Source organism: Manis javanica, chromosome 1 (assembly GCF_040802235.1).
Source record: "Manis javanica isolate MJ-LG chromosome 1, MJ_LKY, whole genome shotgun sequence".
NCBI lineage: Eukaryota > Metazoa > Chordata > Mammalia > Pholidota > Manidae > Manis > Manis javanica.
The window spans coordinates 203126335-203144104 of NC_133156.1; the positions used below are offsets into that span (position 1 = coordinate 203126335).

General features: G+C 39.3%; 1 protein-coding gene across 10 annotated transcripts in view; it reads left to right on the forward strand.

Annotated features, from left to right (window-relative positions):
• The window catches only part of LHCGR (luteinizing hormone/choriogonadotropin receptor), a 51106-nt gene that overhangs the window by 13761 nt on the left and 19575 nt on the right, over positions 1–17770 (forward strand). For 9 of the 10 annotated variants that reach the window (XM_073213442.1, XM_073213424.1, XM_037024425.2 and 6 more), the window contains exons 2-7: positions 1476–1547; positions 3523–3597; positions 6605–6679; positions 8743–8817; positions 8904–8981; positions 17695–17763. In XM_073213442.1, coding sequence (XP_073069543.1) covers positions 1476–1547; positions 3523–3597; positions 6605–6679; positions 8743–8817; positions 8904–8981; positions 17695–17763 — 444 coding nt within the window. The remainder of the gene's footprint in view (positions 1–1475; positions 1548–3522; positions 3598–6604; positions 6680–8742; positions 8818–8903; positions 8982–17694; positions 17764–17770) is intronic. The other variant, XM_073213433.1, reaches the window with a different exon arrangement.

The window sequence follows — 17770 nt, forward strand, 5'->3', positions numbered from 1 at the left end:
TGAGGTGACAGATGTGTTAATTATCTTGATCTTTTAATCATTCCACAAAGTATGCATATATCAAATAATCACATTGTACACTTCAAATAAATACAATCATATTTGTCAATTATTCCCCAATAAAGCTGAGTGGGTTAGGAGTCACTTACTTTGGCCCACTATCACACAGTGAAAAGAACATTTGGGCTTAGTCGGCTTATCCAGTGTCACCTGTTCAGGTTACTTAATTGCTTCATGATCAATTTCTTCTGCTATCAAGGGAAATACCGACATCACATCACTGTTGAGTGTATAAAACAAGGTTGTAGGTGGGTGTGCACAACCCACACAGCATCTTACACCAGTAAGACAGGTCTGTGAGACATGTCATTGATTCAAATCTGTTCTTCATGGAGGAGGTGCTCTTTCCTAGCAGCTGAAGCAGTCTCTACTGCATAGACACATGAAAAGCAAGGCAGATCTCCCATCTGTGTTCTCATAGTCCTGGTATTCACTTCCAACCTAAGATATCCTGAACCACTCCCCCCTTCTCTGCCAGTTGCTGGGTCAAAACCTTGAAACATCACAGATATTTGACAACCGTTGGTTGAACATTCATCCCTGCCTTCTAGATGCTCTCTCCTGAGTTATCTTAACCCAGGTTCCTTTAGCACTCATACAACATTCTGTTCTGATTTTGCTATGGTTGCATTAAAGCTCTATTCTCAAACTTTATATAATGCATAACTTTGATCTCAACTCAAGACACTTAGATTATTCCTCTGGATTTAAGGGAGTGCCTGAAGGAGATGCTTTACAGATGTTCAAAAATGGCATGAGATGCCCATGTGATTTAACTGTAGGAGCAAAGTGATCTGATTGGGATAATATTGAAACAGGCTGCCTGGGGAATATGGTATAGATCAAAATAGGAACATGATCTTAGTAAATCTTCCCTTCTCTGCCTGCCTGGCTTCCAATTCTCTTCTTTAACCAAAATAGTTTCTTTTCCATCTTCTCACAACCAAGCCAAAGGGCTACTCCAGAACTATTCATTAACTATTTACTTGGTGCCAAGCCCTGTCCTTTACACAAGTTATCTTGATTAATCATCACAACAACATTGTGAAATAGGAATTATTCCAATTTTATAGAAGAAGAAACTGAAACAGGGATATCATATCTCAGGGTCACCAGCAAAGAAGTGGGAGAGTAGGGAGGTAAAGAGAACCAGGTGTGTCTGATTCCAACGTTCAGGATCTTAACTACAAAATTACACACTCTTTGATAAAGAACAAGAATGAGTCATGGCATGTCTCTTTATTGCTACAAGATAGGATTCTTAACCTAAACACAGTTATTGGAACTCTGTAGTCACACACACACACACACACACACACACACACACACACACACACACACACACTTAATTCATGAATTTAAAAAGCACCCAGTCTTATATCTTAAATTCTTAGTTTTCCTTTTTTCTTTTCTAGATCACTCACCTATCTCCCTATTAAAGTAATCCCATCTCAAGCTTTCAGAGGACTTAATGAGATCGTAAAAATGTAAGTAAGATACTGCATATCAAAAGAAATTCATAACTGGAATAATAAAATTTTTTCTAAGAAAAAACATAGTTAAAAGGGAATCGTTTTTTTTTCTAGGAGAGAAACTGTGTTTAGGAAACCTTGCTATTTTTATCTTTACAGTACAAATAATAACTAGAGACCTTTGAAGAAAGGTATGATTTTCAATAGTCATTAAAATCCAGATAATTAACCTTGCTTCAATGAACTGAATGCATTTTGATAAGTGATGATAAACTTCTCCAGTAGAAAAGAAAATAGGTTCCAATCATAAAAATTCTGCTAAAGTAGCTATTCCCTTGTGTCACATTTTTAGGTAACACCCACACAGAAGAAAATGTGTTAGAAGTTTATTGTACATTAGAAGATAATCTTTGTATCTAAAATAAAAGTGTAAGACAGAAACATAGTATTTGTAGCTGTACTGATAAAAGGCATTTATCAAAATTATAAAGCAGCCTGACAATGCAGGGTGATCTCACATTTGTGTCAGATGTAACTTCAATCCTTTTTCCCAGGTCTCAGCTTCTAGGGCGCAACACCCTACGCATGGAGGGAGAACTTGCTCATGAGTCCCAGTATTGGAGCATCCTCCTTAATGTTAGTCTGAGCCAAAGGACCTCAGAGTCCATTTAGTTCCCAGAAAACATCTCCATCTTAACAATAGAGTGGGATTTCTAAGCAGATTTTCATCTATAAAGAAGATGCTAAGCTGTGATATTAGCTCCTTGGGGAACCTCTCACTGCACTTTAGGGTATTAGCAAGAATGAGGATATTAAAAGTAATTCCACAAGAATGAGTGCATATTATAGGAAATTCACTGCATGTTACAGAAATGACAGTTTGCTTGAAGCTAACACTTACTCTTCTGTTCTCAAAGTTTAACTTTAGAATTTTGTTAACTTTTAACACATTAAGACCTCTTGGTGAGAAAAGCAACCATAACTAAATAAGTAAATCATTAAGTAGGAATAAAATGAATCAGGCCAGGAACAATCCATTACTGTGTTGTTCATAAAAGACATTAACTGCCTTAAACTCAGCCTTTCTGTGGGCTTAAGCTCTTATCAAATCTGAAGCCTTCAGGGAATGTCAACCTTAGAAACATGCAAATGTACCATTTGTGAATTTAAGACTTTCTTCTCAGCTGTCAGCAAATGGTAGCCTATGTTAGGAGTTTGGAGTAACATTAACATTACTTACATGCTTGGGAGTGGTATATGGCAAAGCTGGTTCCTTTATGTTTGAGTTCTTTTAACAAATCTATTTATTCATTAATCCACTCATTCATTCATACCCCATGTGCCAGGCAACATGAAGCCACCAGGGATTCAGAAGTGAATAGGACATATTCCTTGTCCTTAATTTGCTAGCAGAGTGAGAAAAACAAATAAATAGACAGTTACAATCCAAGAAGGACATTGAAGGAGTTGACCCTTTGCAAGAGCCTCAGAACAGGATTTTGGGAAAAGGGTAAAGAGTTACGAAGCAATGAATGTAACCCAAATTAAAACCTCACTAGAGTGATGGAGCTAGGAACACAGACATCTTGATCCTGGTCCTGAACCTTCCTCTAAGCACATTTGCCTGTCCTCTCAGATCCTCAATTTCCAAAGCTGTAAAACAAGGGAATCTGACTAGATTTTCTCAAAGGGCCTGTCCACTTCTAATAATCTGTGACTCTTGAGTCATAAACAAGGAAAACACCTGTCACATAAACAGGTTACTGAAATGTGCATTTCAACTGCACCTGGGTTTTAGATGCCATCAGTGTTCTGAAAGGGAGATGCTGTTAGCACTCTATGATGCCAGGGCAACTTATGGGATCCTTGTTCTTTTTTAAAAGGGCACAACGGAGCCCCCAGTTGTTGGGTCACACACACAGCTTATATTCATGTGGATATGGTCAGTCCTTTCATGTTTCTTCTTATACTTTTTTTTTCTCTCCCCTAGTGAAATCTCTCAGAGTGATTCCCTGCAAAACATAGAAGCTAATGCCTTTGACAGCCTCCTCAATTTGTCTGAAATGTAAGCATCAGCTAACAGATAGTTTATTGCTGTACACTATTACCCTTGCTGGCTGGAGCCCACTCAGTATTTGTGTTCGAGCATCCACTGCTAGGAATCCAAGAGGAAAAAGACTACAGCAATCTCTAGGCCTGGGCAGTCACTAATTTCTCTCACTGTAGTGGCCTGAAGGTTGCCATGGTGACACCCGCTTCTCCCTGGGAGCTGAATAAACTCTGAAACATCACAATACAAAGTTGGAAATTAAAATTGACATTGTGGAGTCCTGCCAAGGAGCTCTTACCTTATGGAAGGGAGGGTATAGAGTACTTGGGGCAGTGGAAAAATTTGGATAGGAGCTTCGAGATCATGAATTAGTTCATTGGGGACTGTTTGGGCATATTGATTTATTCAGAAAATGGTTCTTGGGAACCTACCATGTAACCTGTGTTGGGCGTGTGTATACTTAGTTTATTGTTGTTACTGTGATGTTTTAGAATTAATTCTTAAAAATAATCTTTTCCAAATTATCATTTTCCTCCAATTTACAATTTCCTCTGAAGTATCAATTTCCTCCAATTGGCTCAATTCTATTTTCAAATGATGAACCTGTGGCCCAGAGGTTAACTGACTTGCCTGATGTCATACATCAAGTTAGTTGTCAGATCTGGGACTAGAAATCAGGTCACATAAGACACCAAGCTTCTTACTGCTGTTTTATTTGTCCCAAACCTGAGCTTCTACAAAGTTCATCTACATAGAAGTTTCAAAAGTTAAGAGGAGAAAGATGATAGCAACAAATGTTTTCTAAGCACTTGTGCTTGGGATTTATTTCCTTCAGATTGTGTCATTTAATCCTCACAGCCACCTTGCAAAGTGGGATAATTGCGTCTTTTGTTCAGGGGAAGGAATGGAGGCTTAGAGCAGTTAGTAACTTAACCAATATGGCACATTAGACAATGGCAGGGCTGGGATTAAACCCTGGCCTTTGTTCAAAGCCTGTGCATTTCCCCCTATACCACAAAGCCTCCCTATGAATGGTCCAATTCACAATTATCTGAAGAGAATAATTAGTTGCTAAGTATGTGAGTACCTACCACATGTTCAACCTGGTAGTATGCAGAGGAGGTAAAATAGGAATCTCCCCCTCGAGATGACAGTGCAGCCAGGCTGATGAGACTAACTCACCGAATGATCATGCAGAAATAAAAAATAAAGGGTATTTAATATTAATACCAATTAATAATCAAAACTAACAAAAGGTATAGTCTGGACTTGGCTGTGAAGTAGAATTTCATAAAGGGTTATTACTATTATAGATGAGAGTCTTATCCCAGACCTGGAAAACTGCAGTTTTAACAGACTTCCAACTGGTGCTGAAGCACAGCTTATACTGAGAACCACCGGAGCAGCTTAAGATAGATAAATAAATCTGCTCATGATGCAAAGAAACATTTATCAACAGAAAGAAAAAAAAGTGCTCTGTGGGAAAGTTTATGAACTTTTCCCAAGGAAGGCCCTGAGGCTAGGATGTTAGCTCCATACAGGCTCTTTGCTTTGCTTACAGCTAGCTGTATGCCCAGCACCTAGAACAATGCCTGGCACTTGTAGGAGCTCAATAAATTTTGTTGAGTGAGTGGATGGATGGATGGATGGATGAATGGATAGATGGATGAACAGGTGGATGGATGAGTGGTCTAAGGTCAGACCCCAAAAGATCCTTAAGAGGTAAAAGTTCCTTCCATCTTACCTACATGCCTTATCTGGCCCATAATTGCTTGACTCAATTTGTAAAAATAATTGCAACAAAACATCACTCACTTATAAAGAATCAAAAGGATATACAAGATGTAAATAGGTAAGTGACAAGTAACTATAGTAAGGTGGAATGAGCACTAGACTTAGATTCAGAAAAACTGAGTTCACTTCTAAGTTCTGCTGCCTCTCAGGTGTGTCACTAGAGACAAATCACTTCCTGATTTCAACTATAAAAATGATTGTTACCATGACTGAGGCCTTACTGTAGACCAGATACGCTTATTTTCTCTACAAAACTGCCCTATGAGGAAACTGAGCCTTAAGTGGTATATCCAAGGTCAGACAATCAGTAAAACCATATGTATATCCAGAGTCTGTTCACCTAACCACTACACTGTATTTTCTCTATAGAAGAGTAATTATCTTTTCCTCAGGTGGTTATTGCATGGGTCAAGAAAGCCAAAGGCATTTACCAGCCTTTTACTGAATCTAAAGTAGACACGATCTGGCAAACGTGACTATTTCTTAAAGGGTCAGGTCACTGGGGAACTAGGGAGAAGGGTACTAAGACCACTATGTTGTTATGGCTATACTTTTATACTTTGCAAAGCCCTGCCTTGTACATTATCTCTACTTATTCTATGACTCAGTACCTACCAACCTATGAGTTAGTTAGAGTACATATTATTATTCCAATTTTAAAGAAGGGAACACTAGCTCAGAGAACTTAGAAGAGCAGGCATTATCATGAAACAAATTATCTTTAGAATGGGTGTTAAGTCCCCAAAATTCAAGCCTTTGGACTCTGCCTTGGGCTATTTCAAAGACTGAGTGCCCATCTGGATAACTGGTCAGTGTGGCTGCTAGCCCAGTAGGAAGACCAGTTGGCCTTCAAGGGAGAGTAGCCAATCTGCTCATCTCTCCTGGGAGCAGAATCTCCCATTACCCTCAGGTTCCATGGCAGAGCTGACTTGGCCAGGAGCCCTGGGTATTGGTACAGGCTCCAGATCTGGGGGGAGGGGACGGCACATACTGCCAGCTATGGTGCTCACACCAGCCTCAGAAAGAGGTGGAGAGCAGAGCTTGCAGGCAATAGCCAACTGTCTCTCACCATGCCATTTCCATCCCCAGGGTCTCAGGAGCTCCTCTAAAGCATATGAACATCACTTGACTTTGTTGATGCCATTTTCAGCCAGCATCCTTGGTCTTGTACATTCCAAACAATACACATCTATTAAACTGCTGCCTGTTTTTCCCTCTCTCTTTACAGACTAATCCAGAACACCAAAAACCTAGAGTACATTGAGCCTGGAGCATTTACAAATCTTCCCCGGTTAAAATATCTGTAAGGAATTTTTCTTTTTAAGCAACTGGGGAGGAAATATGAGAGTCTGATGAAAAAACAATTAAGAGGTTGGGAAAAAAATTAAACCATAAACTTAGCATTATTTGTATGTGTACTTCAGCACTCTGATTAAAATTTAATCTGTATTTCCTGTCAGTCACCAAGCTGGATGCTTTTGAATATGTCTAAGTGGTTCCCAACATTTTCTCTGTCCCAAACACACAAGAAGAATATCACCCCTTTGCAGTGATTTTTAAAGCTGTTGGTGGGAATGGGGTGGGGAGGTCATAACACTTTAAGAAGGGTAAGTCAGAACTCTAAGGTAAAGTGTTCTACATCTAGACAGAGCATAGGTAAAAGTGGCAGAGGCAAGTCTGGTATGACCCCCATCCCTGGTTGAGAATTACTGATCTCCTTTACCTCATTTGGTCATTCATTCATTAACTGAAAACTTTTTAAGTATTTCATTGAGGTAGGCAATGTGACATACAAACTAAATCATTATTTTCTATTTCCTATTAACTCTTATTAAGACCACTAGTAAGAATTCTAAGTTAAATACCATTATACTCCAGCAAAACCAAAATTCCTGAAAATTGATATAATCCACAAATTTACCACTATGCATCTTCTCACATAACAGGTAATTACTTATTCACACACACAAAATCTAATTCCCTCTAACATAGATGTCTCTCTCTCTCTTCTTCCTGATAAATTTCATAAAGTCTGCAGAGGATGGGTAGTCCATAACTGCTACCACTTGCAAAAAAAAGAGGGAGACAGGGTGGGGGGGGACATCTCTCTGGTGTTCCATATCATCTGCACAGTCTTGCTCTGGGACCCCTACGGGAGCTGCTGCTGGCACGAGAGAGGCTCCTTTGTCAACTCTAATGCTGGACAATTCCTGACCCAGGTGTTCTGCTTTTCCAGACCTCCAAGGGGTCTACAGGACCCATAAGCATCTGCAGCATCAACCACGATTTCCATCCCCAGGGGGTCTCAGGAGCTCCTCTAAAGAAAATCCCAGAACCAAACTTAACTGCTGCAGCCCCTAAGAATCATTGTCTTTATTAAATAGCATTTTTACCCCCATAACCGGATATTCCCATAACTCCAGTATGCCCTACAGTCTAAACACACACTGCTGACACTGCTGTCACCAGTCACAGACAGGGCAAGGACTCAGTGTGGTCTGGGGGAACAGGAAAGAGGAGAACCAGACAGGGCCAAAAAGAGACCTGGCTCCCTCACATTGTTTCCATGGTGCCAGGAAGTTCCTATCAGTTGTCCAGAGTTCTCTGTCAACTGTCCATGGCTGGTGAATTTAAAGCTTGGCTGGGGAAAATCCAGATGCCTGGACCCCTCTAAAGGGGTCCCATTTTTGTGTAATAAAATATCCTTCACTTAAACCTATCACTGAAGCCTCTCTCTTCTTTGAAGTTCAAATAAAAGGTGAGAGGGAAAAAAGGGGACCCTCAAGTAGCTCCAATAACCAAAAGAATGTTTAATAATTTCAGAGAGATAGAAGAAAGAACTTTCTGAATCACAAAGTAGCTAAATAAAGGGAGATTTTTAATAATGAAGGACATGGATTTCTCACATGGAGATTAGTCATCTTTCTGAAGCATCCAAGTTAAAACCTGTTCCAAAGTAAGGATGCCTCCAAAGAGGGATGCTTTCTAGAATTATCAACAGGAGGAAATAAATTAACTACCAAGAGGAAATGGAATGCAATACCATAGGAAAATACAACTGATATAATAGGAAAAGACAGGCTGGAAATACAAACATAAATGAAAAAGACCTGAAAGTTTAGTCCTAACCCCTAGATCTCTAAATAAGAGTCATTAGAGCAACTTCTCCCATGGTGTTAGACACTATGAAATGCTGACAACCTTCAATAGCTTAAAGTGTTCCTGATAAAACCAAACTCAGTATTTTTTCATTTACTGTGAAAACAGTATTTGCAAAGTGCCCTTCTACTGCTTTTATCTTTATGTCTCAATAACAATCACTTTTATATACTCTGTGCCGCATCCCCACCCTGGGCCAAATCACAGGAGCATCTGTAACACAGGCATCCGAAAGCTTCCAGATGTTACAAAGATCTTCTCCTCTGAATTTAATTTCATTCTGTAAGTACTACGCTGATTGCTATGCATAAGTTTCCTATTTGCAGCTAAAATTTGGAAAGTAAATATTTCTTGTTTCATTCCTCAAGGGAAATTTGTGATAACTTACACATAACCACCATACCAGGAAATGCTTTTCAAGGGATGAATAACGAATCCATAACACTGTGAGTAAACTCCCAGATTCATGTTCTGCCATATAGACTCTTCCTATTCTCACTTCTAGCTTGAGGTAAGCTTTTTCTTGTCTTTTATCATGTTCCTCACTTGCAGATGATATTCTTTGTGACCTACTATGCCAATGGAGACAGGAGTTGTGTGGGATTACAGATGCATCATGATGGGTCATATATTCACATGACAACCAACCCACTCAGTCTAAAATTAATCAAATGGGCTCTGAGGATTTTCAGTGACCAAATTTTCAAATGATGAAATTTTTCACTGCATCAGTGGAATGCTTTGAAGCTGGGAAGAGACAGCCTGCAGGGGAATGGCTGTCCTGGTTAACAGAAAACACAGAAATTTCAAGTTTCAACTGAGAATACTTTAGTTCAGAAGGGTATTCTCCAAGTAGGTAGAGTATTTGATCAATGGATTCTTCTGTCTCTCTCTCTGATTTTTCATTTTGCTTCTGAAGCAACACCGTCTATGCCCATTCCCTACATCCCTTAATACATGAAAATAATATATTTTTATTTGACAGTCCCTCATCAGGTTACCAGGCTTATAGGCCCTATCACTTTCATGCTTTCCTAAGGCCTTGCTATTCAAAGTAACGCCCATGGACCAGCATCCACTGCATCTTCAGAAAGCTGGTTAGAAATGCAGACTCTCAGGCACACCCCAAATTTACTGACTCAGAATCTGCATTTCTGCCTGTCCCCAGGTGATTCACATGCACATTAAAGTTTGAGGAACCTTATACTAAGAAAATCCAACCCATTCTCTTCACTGCAAACCTGCTTGACTTCCTTCCCTCTGGGATCTCTGCCATCTTCATGGGACATGCTCCTTTGCCCCACCATTCAGGAGGAGTGTGCTGGGTACCATGTCTCATTTATATCCAGAGCCCAGTGACCAGTGATCCATATGCAATTCTGCTCCCCACATCCATATCCCTCTCACTCTTTCTCTTTGTGTGCAGCCCAATGACACGATAGTGATGAGGCAATAACTGAGCTTTCCCTTAAAGAAAGAAAGAGAGACCATGAAATGAGGAGGCAATTGTGAAGCAAGAGAAGAGGCCATCTCAGAGGACTCTCTTTTCTATCAATAGATTCTAAAAATTGGTATCAATAGTATGCTGTATTGTATAATACTTTTACTTTGTATGAGTATAATTAAACACATATAATTATCGTGTTATGAAGTTATAGCCAATGCAGCCCTGGCTCAGAGTGCTGCAATCAAAAAAAATAAAGAGCAACAACCAGAAAAAAAAATTTCAAAGTAACTCGAATTCTTTACTTGCAACTCAAGAACACTCACTAGGAAGGAGACTATAAATCCTAAGACAACTCGTCTACTATCCCTACAGTTCCCTTACACACTACAGCTCTTCCAGCTGTTTATAAAGTGTTTCCAAATCAATGTTGCGTATGGATCTGGAACTACTCATTTATCATGTCCCCCACCAGAAACTGTATTTACAGAGCAAACACTGAATGGGGAGGTACTGCATGCCTTAGGATTTGGGGTCTTCCATGTCTTTATTGAGAACACAAAAGATATATAAGACCCATGTCTTCAAGAAGCTCAGAATCTCAATTATGAGGCAATTGAGAAATTATGGGGGGAAACATGAAATAATGAAAGTATAATGTAAGCAGTAGATATTCACTGTGAGACCATGTGGTATAGGAATGAAAAGTCTTAGGCAAGTCCTCTTTGGCTGGAGAAGTCAGAGAAGACTACATGGAGGAACTGAGCCTTGAGTTAGACCACACAGGATCAGTAACATTTGTATGGATAAGTGTGATAATAGCAGCTAAATATTTTACAGCACTTATTAAATGTCTGCTCTGTTTTTAAGTACATTTTTTTCAAAATGCATTTAGGTCTCACAGCAATCCTATGAGGCAGGGACGATCAGCTCCATCTTTAGATGAGTAAACCAAGGCATTGAGAGGTTAAGTAATTTGCCCGAGGTCAGGATTTAGACCCAATTGGCTCCAGAGTCATGGTCTTAACCATTATGTGACACCATATACCAAGAAAAAGAGAACAAGTAATCCAAGAGAAGGGACAGCATGAGCAAAAGCATGGCTGTGGGAAGGGGGAAAAATAGGATGGGTCTTACTCATTGGGAGTAAACATCCTGCTTAAGGAATGGGAAATATGTTCAGGTAAATGGAAGGAATGAAGGGAACACCAGGTTGCAAGAGTCTTGAATGCTGGGATGAAGGGTTAAAGGCTTAGAAGGAAATCCAAAATAAGAGGAAAGCACCTGATTGAGTAGCCTTTATCCAATGATCACAAATAGCCAAGACTCCCTCTGATTTTTACCTAAATATAAAAATAATCAGGAACCAATAGATACTCCTCCCAGGTAAATGTACAGTGAAAGGAGTGGACTGGAATTGGAATGAAAGGGCAGAAGACATAGAGGAAGATCAACAAAATGAATGTTGGGATAATCCATAGCATTCTAGGAGCTCACAAGACAGGGCCAACCCAACAAACTCAAAGAACGACCAGGTTCCTTTTCACATGTCACATTTCAGCATCCTCACACAAGAGCTGCACAGTTCTTCCATTATGGAGCCATTAACTTAACGTTAGTTATGATTTTAAGAAGAATAGTGCCTATCAGCAGGGTGTAATTGCCCCACCTCTGAAGTTAATGAGGATTACTGATCCATCTCTCCCAGAGAGCCTGTGGGGGCACTGTGCTTCCATCCCCCTCCTCACTCTTGGCCCTTCATCTAGACAGGGAGTGATTAGTCATTTACTTGGCACTTGTTCTCAGCTGAATGGGCCCTTCTGTAAGCAAAGGATCCTGTGGAGCACCCTGCCTGAAAAAGGGTATTACCCTTAAAAAGGAAAGCCTTATTTTCTCAGCTATATAGTTCAACTCCCTAATTAGAAAATAATGAAAGCAAGCCTTCTCTCTTCATTATTAATAGTATTTGAGATTTTGCTTTTTGTAGAACCTTTCCTGCCCTACCCCCACCCAAATCTTTACCAACTGTGAGCTCATTTAATGAAAACAGAACTCTTCACTTGATGCTGGAGAAGCTCAGTGGGGCTAATGCTAAAACTATGCATTATACTCTTACATCCCTTTATAACCACTTTAACTTTTCATTAAATCTCCTCAAGAGCCACCTTGAAATGTCCCCCCTGAGCAAGTAGGAATTGGCTGTGCTACCTCTAAAATATTCTAGATGACTGGTCAGACCAGTCTCAAAGTCTCAATAAGGAGACAACTTTGATTTACAACTGAACTCCACAAAGAGAAGGAAAGGTTATGGCAACTAATTCTCTAAAATTGTTCAGAGAAGGGAAGCCTGACAAAGGATGACAAGATTCCAGGCGGCACCTGGACAAGCCACAGTGAAGAGACCACTGGGTATTGGAAATGAAAGCCTGCGCTCTAGTCCAGGCTCTGCATCTAATCAGCCTTAGTCAAGTCATGCCACCTCAACATGCCTACATCTCTGTCCAATGGGACTACTACACTCCTTGTGCAAATTCAATCGCATTGTGTCAACTATATTGTACCACCACAATTAAAAGCTAATATTCAGCAAGCCAGTTGTTTTAGACTACCCCAAAAACATTATGTCTAATTACCTCTTCTTAAATATTTTTATTTTGAAGTTTTTATCTGACAAATGGAGAAAATGGTACTATGGACACCCTACATACACTACATAGGTTCACCAAGTGTTAACAGCTTGCCATACCCACTCCACCTCTATGTACGTACATATATACAACGCATTTCCCTTTTGCCAAACCATCTAAAAGGAGTTTAGGTAGACATCATGACACTTAATACCTAAATACTTCAACACACATCTCCCCATAACAGGGACAGTCTACATAACTACATCATTACACCTAAGAAAACAAAAATGAATTTAATGACATCATGCAAAATGGTAGTTCAAATTCTGTCATTCCTTTACACTTACTAGTGACACTCTTCTGTAAAAAAGAGGATGTCTTTTTTTTCCCTTTTCCTCTCTGTCTCTTGAATTCTCTTTTTAAGTATCACTATGGAATGTGGATTTTTCAAAAATTTTATTCAATGTTATAATCCATTACTGTCATCATTTTCTTTAAAGCCTGTCACCTTATTATCACATATGGTAAAATCATATAAGTTGACATGAACTTGGCTGAGGTGAAAGGAAACATAAAAACTCAGTGCTGCTGAAAGGCAGGAGGTCTGCCCTTATCAAAGACAGGGTTCCTTGCAGTAGAGATTGTGAACCCCACAGAAATGGGGTAGTTCTGATGAACATTCAAAGCTAGGGGCGTGGCAGCATACAGTAATAGTCACTGACAGTTATCCATATAACCACTGCCAAGCCACCCACTACAGAAGTATCTTCATATATGACGACTTGCTGAGATAGACGAGGACTTCAGTGTAGTACCACATGGTAAATAAAGGAGTAAATTTAGGATCCCTCTTCTTTAGGTGTTTGTATAGTCATTTGCTTATAGATAAACTACTATTATATTTTCTAATATAGTATGCCTTGCCCTTCAGCAATGGGGCCAATTTTTGGGACCCTGAGAATCTGCAAACATAAAATAAGCTTTCTTCTTTGAAATCATCCAAAAACTAGGTCGCTACGTGATCCAAGAGGTAACTATGGCAGAATGTCTAATACTGTTAAAATAACCTCAGAAATGCTTTTAGAGACCAGGAATATTTGGAGTTTGTTATAAGGCAGCATTCAGAATTAGAGTATCATCTGTGATTAAGTTCTAAAGCCTGAATCTTATTTTGAATAAAAAGGTGACATTTTCTCTGTTTGAGTCACAATTACTGACATTTGAATAGAGAATCCAGACAATGCTTTAAAGTAAGGTGCAGCTATTGTAATATAGGAGATGGGAAAAAATTCATTTCTGTACCTGTGACAGCATCCTCAAGGCAAAGAAAGCCCTCCACATTTAATTTTGACACCATGATGTTTGGGGGAAAAAAAGTTATCTGAAGTGACTCTCCAGATGTTTTAAGAGGTGTTTAAAGCATTGTGCAGGCCTGACAGCATGAGGTCTCTCTCTCAGCATTTGTAATTTCTCCAAAGTAAGGAAGGCACTCTTTTAATCAAAACAAGGCAACACATTCTATTGTGAGTGACTGGTAAGAACAAAGCCATAGAGCAGCAGCTGAAAAGGCAACAGTGAGCTGTGCTCTTTGGAAAGTTGGGACAACCAGGACTCGGGCTATTAAAAAAAAAAGAGATAGAGAGATGAAAAAAAAAATCCAGATGCAAAAATGTCAATGATGCCAACACAGACCAAAAGTGGTTAAGAGCCTTCAGAGAGTGAGTATATTTAGAGCAGCCCAGGCCGCTGAACTAATCTGCTCTACCTAGAACAGAAAAGCCTCTGTCCCAGTGGAAGAGAATAATAGTTCAATTAAACAGGTTGCTGCATTTCATAGAAATCCTGTCCAGAGAATGGAATCTGTCCTGTTCTGGTCAGAGAGCTGGAAGCAACTAAAATATATAAAATATAAATTATTATATATATATTATATATATTATATATATATTATATATATATATATAAATATATATTATATATAAAATATAATCAGAGGAACAGGACATTAAACATTTCTGTGTTCCAGGACCTATTTCTAATGGCTTAATATACGTTTACTGTTTTAAACCTTACAACAGCCTTTTGAAGTCAGTACTATTATTATCATCATCCCTATTTTTAGATTGGGAAGTTGAGACACAGAGAGGTTAAGTAACTTACCCAAATCAACTCAGCTCACAAATAGCAGAGCTGGGAGTCAAGCCCAGGCACTTGAGCTCAGAGCTTGCAGATTTAACCATGAGGCTGCACTTAGAGCAATAACATTGTAAACCCCACACCAAAAAAAGTATATAAAATTATAATAAGTATCAAAACTAGGATCCAGGAAGCATGTAAGAGTGACGGGATCCAGACAACTGCTGGCAGCTTTGCTTTGCTAAAACGGAGTAGGGTCCACTTTTTATTGCTCCGTCACTTAGAAGGTTGAAAATGCCATAAGGAAACTAGACTATGGACTCAGTTCTGTCCAATAGACCATGTGATTTTCACTGTCAAAATGACAAGGGCATATCATCCTTTGACATACCCTAGGACAAGTGGTCCCAAAGTGGAATGCCTAACACTCACTGGGAGAGCTTATTATAAAAGTGCATGTTCCTTGATAGTACTACCAGATTCTGATTCCATAGGTCTGCAGCGCACTTGGTCAGTCTACATTTTTGGCCAGGAGTTCCAGGTGATTCTGGTTCACTGGATGGAGGAGAAAGCTTTGACAAACACCAGACTACACTCTAAGAAATCCAGTTTCAAAGAAGTTTAGAGAAAAGACCGGTATGATTCTTTAATCTTAAAGAGATTGATATAAAGGAATTCAACCCCCAATATGATAAGAGACTATGAAAAATTATAATCTAAGTGTAAAATAAAAAAAGAATTCTAGTGGGACTGAGCTGCTAAGAAGGCAAGAAGGTTGTATGTAGTTATGTAAGACAACAGGGATAAACCAAGTACCTATTCCCTCAGATTCTACAGTACAAATGGGAAAGGAAAACTATTGAAAAATGGCATCCAATAGTCCATTACAGAATACAGGTAAGAGCTCATGTGTGAAGCTGTAAAGTCAGAACCATTCCAGAAGCACATGACAGCAGAAAAGTCAGAGAGGGACTTTCCCTCCTTTGGAAGAGCAAAGCTACAGCTCCATTCAGCCTGACTGAGCAACTGCTGGCAGCAGCAAGCATTCTGAGACCCGGGGGGTTTACAAAATGAATCAAATGTACTTCCCTGCTCTCTCTGAACTCAATCTAATAAGGAGACTTCGCTAATTATTTTGTCATCTCTGTATTTTCTGAACTTCAGTGTTCAAATATCATGCTTCAACATTGAGTCCCACCTATATGCTTGTTTGTCTAAGGTATGCTGTGGGTTGATGGAAAGAGACACACACACACGCACAAACACACACACACACACTAATCATACATACTGTAGACATACACACTAAACACATACACCTACCCCTACCACCTACACCACAAGAGGAAAATTCAATGCTTGTTTTACTAAACAAAGGTTAGAGGAACCTTGTGGATAACAGCCACCTGGAACAGGAGCAGGTGGAGAATATGTCGTCTAAACTATTTCTCAAGTCACACTACCAAGCCTGTCCCTGACAGTTGCCATCAACCCTATAAGGAGAAGCTAGGGTCTTGCCAAATGCAGGAGCTTAATTTTATACCATTACCCCAATGCTTTCTCACTTAAATCTTACATCATTGTTCATAAAGAACTTAGATAAATATTTCTATTTAAGACTATGGCTTTCAAACTTGCTTGGCTATGATTTACGAAAAGAAATTCATCTTATTTCCATTTGTCCATCCAATTCATTTAACATATATTAACATAATGCTCCCAGGTGCGGGGCACTATTCTAGATGCAGGGGATTCTGCAATGAACAAAACAGTTTGAAATCCTTGTTCTCATGAAGTTTACATTCTGCTGGAGAAGGCTGACAATAAACAAGTATAATATAATCATAGGTCAGATGTTAATAAAGTAACAGAGGAAAAGAAATCAGAGAAGGAGAAACAGGGAATGCTAGGATACTGGGTGAGGTGAGGATGGCATTTTAAATAGGGCAGCCAGGAAAAGCCACACCAGGAACATGATATCAAACACAGTCCCTTAGGAGGAAGAAGAGGGGACATGGGGTATCTTTGGGAAGAAAAGTAAAAACAACCATCAAAACTGGTATGCTAGAAGTAACCCCAGAAAAAGTGTCTTCTGGTCCCATTTCTGCCTATAGTGGGCTTTAGAAAAGTCACTGTCCTCTCTGAGCCTATTTCCTTCTATGTAAAATGAAGGAACACCACTTGATTCTTTCCAAGCTCTTTTCTGGCTGTAACATTTGCCAGCATCTGTGTTCTAAAGAGCCTCTTCTATCTCATTCAGGGCAGACATATATGTAAATACACACATATATGTATATGTATGCCTATATGTACATAACATACAAAAATGGTGGAACTAAATTCCATAAATATCCTAATTATATGCAACACACTCTTACTGTTTTCTGTTTTGTTCTATTCTGTTCTATTTCATTTTTTAAAATGCTGATTGCACCTAAGAAATTCAAGAAAAAGAAAAGCTAACTCAGTATTGGAGGCTTCCTCTGCCCTGAGCTTTGAGCAACCCGGAAAGCCCATGTGCCCACACAGGCTGATAGAACCAGTGGAGAGCTGGTCAGACAGCTCTGCCTCAAATTCCAATTCTATCACTGCTTTCTTTGACCTTAAGCAAGCTACACAACAACCCTGAGGCTTAGGTTTCTTATCAGTATAATGGAAATGACAATAAGGACTAAACCATAAAATACAGTGTACTGGCTGATCCAGTATCTGGCACTTAATAAGTACTTAATAAATTGGTGGTGGTGCTGGTAATAGAGGTTGAGACAAACTAGAGCAAAAAACAAAGGCTTCCTCTAACCAGGCCCATAGAATCAAAAATGTTAAGAGAAACTGAGCTAGATACTATGAATAGCCAATAATTCTCCTGGCAACAAATGTCACAGAAGGAAGAATGTGAGACTCCAAACTGTTTCTCTCATTCCTAAACCCTCTTTCCTCCCTCTTCAGCAAACTGTATGGAAATGGATTTGAAGAAATACAAAGTCATGCATTCAATGGGACGACACTGATTTCCCTGTAAGTA